General features: G+C 38.1%; 1 protein-coding gene across 2 annotated transcripts in view; it reads right to left on the bottom strand.

Moving 5' to 3' along the window:
- Nucleotides 1-7,108, bottom strand: part of LOC109536407 (sodium/calcium exchanger 3) — a 37,551-nt gene that overhangs the window by 8,368 nt on the left and 22,075 nt on the right. Inside the window, exons 2-3 of one of the 2 annotated variants that reach the window (XM_019902598.2) lie at nt 5,256-5,347; nt 3,103-3,248 (exon numbers count right to left, since the gene is read on the bottom strand). In XM_019902598.2, the coding sequence (XP_019758157.1) occupies nt 3,103-3,248; nt 5,256-5,347 (238 nt within the window). The remainder of the gene's footprint in view (nt 1-3,102; nt 3,249-5,255; nt 5,348-7,108) is intronic. The other variant, XM_048667292.1, reaches the window with a different exon arrangement.

The following is a 7,108-nucleotide window of genomic DNA, read 5'->3' as shown; positions in this document are numbered from 1 at the left end:
AGGGGTTTTATCGAAACTTGAAAGTCAGAAGATTCATTAGATTGCAGTTGGATTAGGGCACTATTGGGAACATATGTAAATATTCGTTCTTCTTGTGATAGTTTTCACCAAAGATTCTTAAGGCCTGTGGCCACCACGACAGTATTTCACGATTGTGTAAAGCAATTCTTGCTCATTTCTGCTGGCGATGGATTACTTACTCACTGTCAAATAAATCCTAGCTGACCGAAATTGATAAATTTTCTTCGTACGTTACAGCGAACACTGGGATCAACGACATATCGATACGTTTTCTCTATTTTAGAAATAATGCCCTGACCTGCAACGTGGCAAAGTGAAAAATGTTGTTTCGCCGGAAAACCCCAACAGACAAGCTGGGTGTTCGTGACCTAAGGGATCGTTTATTATTGAGTATGGTTTAGGGAATCGAAAAGTTTCGTGAAATAAATCGCCAGCCGATGACTTCCATCCTTCAGGTGTACAGAAACGAATTGTTTTCCACTCTGTATTTGAGGATTTTTCCAACTCTTGAGGATTTTGTTGGGAAGTTTTCAAAAAGAAAATTCCGTTTGTTACCTGACTTCAGTTTCTTGGACTGAATACGATTATTGGCAACAGAGAGGAAATGGCACGAAAATCACATTCAATTCTGAGTGGATTTGTAAAATTCCTCAATGGATGAAGCTTTCCCAGTTAAAAAAGTCGGATTGCATTGATTTCTGACTGGAATCCATTCGAAGGATGAAACAATTTAGGTGTTTTAGAAAGTCACGTACGGTCTTCAAACGTGCCCATTTATACACCAACTTTGGACCTTTGGAAGCATTGCAAAATAAATTAGGTGGAGCTAATTGAGCCTATTTTTCTGCCTTTTTAGTTGTTCAATAGTCCAACAGAAAAATTTAAGGGAATAGTTTGTCTTAAATTTTTCAATTTCTAGAGCTCATCCACTTTTTTACCTAAGTTTGATGATTTCAATTCTGCAGCGAAAATTGCTTCAACGCTAGATTTGAACTTTTTCACATAGAAATCACAAGTTTTAAGTAAAAAAATTATGGTTCGGGTTTTTGATGGCACTTTTAAGCCTGAAGCCTTTGATCTTTTCTACTTTCTACAGTTGTTTAAGATTTTGGAGTGATTTGCAGAGCCTTTTCGGCCAAGCTTTGAACATTTTTGCTGAACTGCTTAACACCTACCTACAGTCAGCATAAAAAAGCCAAATGATTCAACTAGAAAAATAACAAAACCACATGGCACAATTAAAAAACTGTACTGAATTTAACAACTTTTCACAGAATCTAGTTTTCTATTCAGCGTCCTGAGGGCCAGATTGTTTCCTTGAAAAACATACAACAACCAACCCAAACTGAGACTGAACACGCTCAATAAGATAAGGACTAGAAATTGTGGAAAGTTCCTAAATTGAATAACCTTTTTAATCCATATCGTTTGTGTGTTTTTGCTCTTTATTCAATTCAATTAATTAATTTTCACTCATTTTTTCGGCGGCAAAAATCAATACACCACACTTGTACAAAAAACATTTATATGGGAAAATATCCCCATTTGTTTCTCCCCAAAATCTTCCGTTATCTTGTAGCAAACGGCCAAAAAACAAAATCGATAAGATTGTCTGGAAATGTCCCCGGCTGGAAGTTTAGCCGAACTTAATCCGGCGGTAAACCAGCATGCAGAAATCCAAACAATAATCGGTCTTCGGTTGCGTTTGCTTTCCATGTAACATCCGAAAACTTTACCAAAACTTCCCATTTGAAATGGATTTGGAAGACTGTCGTTCCTCCCTTGCTTTGTTCTACACGACTCCAGCGATAATAAACCTTTTCGTTCATAAACGTCCCGGGGGGTCGTTTCCCGTTTTAAATCCAAATTGATATTTATTGGGAAACTTGTCTATGCTCAATATTTAACGACAAACAACCACTACTAATTATAATTAACTGAACTATCTAACGTTGGGCCTTTGAAGCGAGCAAGTAGGAAATTTGGATTTATGAAACCATCCAGCCAGAGAATGCTTTATGTTGAGCATAACGCTTACGCGAATCTACCCAGCAAGTCTTTTCAACCCCTAAGCGCCTCTCTATGCATGCTCTGCAGTTCCTATTATTATTTTATTTTTCCTTTTCAAATTAAAATAGCTGCGTCCAGAATTCTGGGGTTCAGACAGGCGTGAGTTATGCATAGAACCAGACAATCGTCTTTTTATCTCCATTTTTCGCGGAAATCTTCACGGGTTTACTTTATTATTTGCGTAAAAGACCATACAAATAGGTTCCTTTTATCACTCGTACTTTAGGAGGCGGCGTTTGGTATTTTTGGTGAAAAGAGTTACGACTGGTGAAAATTTCTTTCTGAGGCGGTTTGCTCAAACACTGCATAGTTTTAAACGCTGTATTTTCAGTTCTATAGATTTCTGTTCATGGTCGTAAGGCAATGGAAGTCCGAAAAAATCCTTCATAAAGTCCACACTCAACGGTTTGAACGAAAACACGGTTTCATATGATTACAACCCGACGTTTCACTTGCATCGGCCCTAAACATTTTCAAAGGTCATGCGAGAGCAACCTGAGGAAAAAATCAGTTTGGAAGCACACTATTAAGGGCCGACCCTTTTTCAATACCCACTGATTAGCGTATGAACTTTGGGTTTTTCAAGCATGTCAAGCCTTATTAAGCATTAAAGCATGAATGGTCAGGCGTCGCTGGCAGCAAGCGATTAACCTCGATTGTTGAGTTGGGCTCGAGTGCCTGTTTCGTGCCTCTAAAATCCTTTTGATAAAACAATTTTCTTTCACATGAAGGGCTTGTTTCCTCTTCAAGCGCATATAACAATGAAAAATGTTGTTTTGAGGGGAAATCGCTGCAGGGATTTGGAAGTGAAATCGAATATATTTCGGGTTCTTTGCAAATATGCAGCGACCGATTGAGTTCGTGGAAAATTCTGTGCACTTTTCGCTCTTTTAATTAGTTTTCGTTTAAACGTGACTGGATTTTTGCAACTGCAGAATAACAGCCAGAGTTTTACGCTGAAAATTGAGACTTTTTCAGTAGGAACATTAGAAAAAAATTAAACCCACCTACCTTGAACTCTTTGCTCTCTTTTATCCTAATTTGTGCCCTGGTAATTTCTCCTAGTCTTGGCTTGCCCATAATTGCGATTCTTTCCCGTTCTGTTCTATCTTCGGGACGCTTTTTCTCTGCCTCAGCCGCCAGGCTGGCTACCTCGTCTAGAAATTGCACAAAAAATCGATTCAATCTTTGTTTTACCATAAAACCAGTGGATTGAAAGCTGCTAGCTTTAATCACTTTGCGACTGGGTAATTATTTTGATTTTGTCTGCAACTTTACCTCAGATCCGTTTTCGCGAAAAGTCCCTTAGTTTTTTTTAATACTTCCCTGTCGCAATATTTTATAAAATACAATAATCCCATCTAACACCTTGTGTCTATCAAAAGCCATGCAATTAATAAGCTTTAGAAAGTTGATTGACGTCCAAATTTGCTAGAAATTAAGCGTGTTGATAGAAAAAACGGCGACTAATAATGGAAAACATTAACCAAGCTAATATTTCAACCAGGAAATTCGATATTATGTAAAGAAGGCCATTTTCATGGGCACTAATGTAGCTCAATATAGCGAAAAGGGAATGGAGCAAGTGTGCATTACGTACAGCTGGGACCCCATTAGAAAGTCATTGTTTTTGGGTGAACTTATGAACGAAAATTAGCGCCAATGAAGCGAAATTTCCAGGGCAATCGATACAGTTTACAAGTTTTTAGAAAAGATAAATCTATGAAAGGAAACTTGGAAACAAATAGAAACTCCACTTTACGATCTTCTCCTAGTTTAGAAGCAGCATAAAAGCGACTTTTCCCAGTTCCTTATTGCATCAGGTACATTGTCTTTTTCAAAATCGTTACGAGTAGCAGCTGAACGCATCTGTAGTTGGCCAAAAAACTTTACAGGCTTTAATTTAGATATTTTTAGATGCGGGTATTTTCGGAAACGCGATGTTCGCGCTTTATTAACATTTCAACAATTTTTTCTTGGCCAATGTTTAACAAGCTCCAAACCCACCCGTTACCAGCTCATAATATATAGGTTAAGCCGATAAGAACACAATCCGATTAAAGGGGAAACATGCGATTGCATCGAAGCGAATTATTTGGTTGAAATGTCGATAGGTTTAAACAAATGATGAATTTTCTGGCCATCGTGAGAACGTTTCGCAAGCAGGCGTGGCTCGCATCTTCAGCGCTGGTTTCCTGGGTGCTTTAAGCCCAAAAAAGTAACCCGCTTCAATAATAAACATGTTTAGTATGAATGTAATCAAATGAGTTGATGATGGCAGAGTTTAGGGGAATTTACGAGGGCGATAATATGGAGGTGTAAAATTTTATGTAGCCATTTTCAACCTTGATCCGCCGCGGAACAGTCACGAGTGATTGGATTCAATTACCCTCTTCCGGTAATAAAGTTTAACAACTCTTTACAGAAGCTCGAGTGAAAAGCGTTGATAATTCCCCGATGGAATTTTGGGCATTCAATTTCCATTTTCCCAGTTGAGTAAATGGAAAAATATATGGAGTTTTGAATAAAATACAACAGTTAGCGGAGTGTAAATTGTGAAACCCTTAATTAAGTTAATTCATGTGTGGAAATGTTCGTTTAACTGCTTTACTCAGTTTTGTATTTCTTTAGTAGTTGATGTTTTCTTACGTTATCATGCTTACATACCTTTGATTCCTCAGCATTTTGTACAATAACTCTTTTTACTAAGGGCGATTACAGATTAATTAGAACATCTGACGCAGCGACTTTTTCTATATATTCAGTGCTCTCAAAAGTGATTTGGTTGCAGGTTTATACGTTTATACAGCTCCACTAGCTGCAAATTCTATTAAAACAACACGATTCTTCTATTACATCTTCGTTTGATTTTTTGGCTAAACTTTTCCGCTAGAATCTATAAACTTTGTTACGCAAACCGCTCCTTCTAGTCTGGGTGCTTCTCTAATAAACCTACAGTAGAGTGCCGCTGAAGGACACAGCTAACAACAGGTTTTTGAAAAAAATCAACAAAAACAATGAGTGCAATAATCGAACAACTAATACATTGTTAAGTTACTTACTTAGCATGCAAACACGACGTAGATAGTGCGAAGTAGAGGAAGATATGGAACAAAAACTGTATAAGGAGAGAGAAAAAGATCCTAAGCAACATTGGGTCTTACCACCGGACATCTGAGGCTCGCCCAGCTGCACGTAGAAGAGCACGTCTTTCTCGTAACTGTCCTCTTCGATGATGGTCAATGAAATCACTTGTCTGCAAGAAAAGGCAATTTAGATCCAGCTTCACTCAAAGCAACCTACGAAACAATCATAAATCAGTCCGCTATGGGGGTTCTTGGAGCCTTTGGCATCAATTTCAATAAATCTATGTAATTTATTGGATCCCCTTTCTGAGCCTTTAGATAAATTCTATTAAGTTACTTCAGTAAAGTAATGCTCTTAGCACAGTTGGGAATTGTTAAGCGGTGTTTCACTGGTGATAGGCAGATAATGTTTTGCATCTTTTTCATATATTTAATTTTTTGTACCTTGACAGGGTTAGATTTGCCAGTGGAAAAGCTGACGGAGCAAAGTGCATTAATTCCGGCCGCAACAGCTTTGCAAATTACAGTTCTAGAGACAAAAGCGAAGTTACTTAACAAAATGTCTCCATTAATCACTTTGCAATGGTGTTGCACATTTTTCCTCGGCCTCGCCGCACAATATGATAATTTATTATTAAATTTTTTCGCAAAAGTTGCAAGTTCCTGCAGTGATTTATTGGTCCAGTGAAACTAAAGCGGAGCGAGTTTAGGGAAGCTTCATAAATTATAAATTTGTGTCACAATTGAACGACGGAACACAATAACAACAAAGAAACTGAATTTTGAAAAATGGGATTGATTCCATTACTAAGCAGAGAAACTAGTTTCTACTAACGCCACAAGTTTCTGAAGACAACGTTTTATTCTTTAACCTTCGTCATCCATCAGCATCACTCATCAGCGGATCAGGCTTAATGGATTCAGAGGTGCCTTGAAGTATTCTCCACTTGTAATCGACAGAAAAAGGTATCAAGAAAAGGGGATTTTCAACCCAAGAAGATAAATGTTGAAACTGGGGGAAAAAAGGCGAGGAGTGTTTTGCTCTTGAAAATTTAAACGAGCAATTGAGGTGAATGTTGCCGCCCCGGTTTGAATCCTGCACTTGCCGGCAAACAACGTCTCTATCGGCCTGTTTGTCCAGTAGCAAATAGTCATTGTTTTTGAGTGGTAAACTTTAAGATTAATTTGTTAGGCCGGGTTGAATAACATCCTAAACCCTTCTGGTGACACCAATGAAGGCAAAAAATCGGGATTTTAAAGCCAAAGCAAATATTTGCAATTTGAGGTGATTAGTGCAGGATTATCCTGTCGTATTGTGACAATAAATTGTATGTTGCGAATGCAGGATTTGTTGCCCTGAAATAACCTGCCAGTCTAACCAGCACGCAATGTTAATTAAGCTGTCCAGTTGCAGGAATTAGTATGCCGATATTTCAGCAAATCCCACCTTCGACACGAATTATAATCGAAATTTATCGCAATCCTGCAATWATACACACAAATAAGAAACATTTCTTTGGAAGTAAGCAGATACCCAGTTTGAGCAAAATTTGAGGCCCCAACAATCGATTTATGTGAATAATAAATGCAAGGGATTTTCAATTTTTTTCCCATTTTAAGAGCCCCAAGTCGATTTACAAACAGTTTCTAGTTCCGTTTCGTTATCYCTGATTAGTATTCGAGCCTGCCGAACGAAAATCTATCACCGTGTAATGTTGTTACCCCAATCCCGTGCACGCCCATTCAATTCTCTATCCAACGATGCCAAAACGAACTCTGTGGCTCGAATGGTTGAATGAAAGATTGAGAAAACTGGAAAAAAATCGATGGTTCACTTTCTAAAAAGGCCATTTATTTCTCTCTAGAATGATGGACAAATGAGCGTTCTTGCTCATTTTGCCTCCGAGATATGAGCAAAAACGGGACGGAAA

The sequence above is a fragment of the Dendroctonus ponderosae genome, unplaced genomic scaffold, assembly GCF_020466585.1.
Source record: "Dendroctonus ponderosae isolate FM_Combo_2020 unplaced genomic scaffold, Dpon_F_20191213v2 Dpon_F_20191213_6, whole genome shotgun sequence".
Lineage (NCBI taxonomy): Eukaryota > Metazoa > Arthropoda > Insecta > Coleoptera > Curculionidae > Dendroctonus > Dendroctonus ponderosae.
The sequence above is the reverse complement of the archived record's forward strand: the minus strand, read 5'-3'. Positions and strand labels throughout refer to the sequence as shown.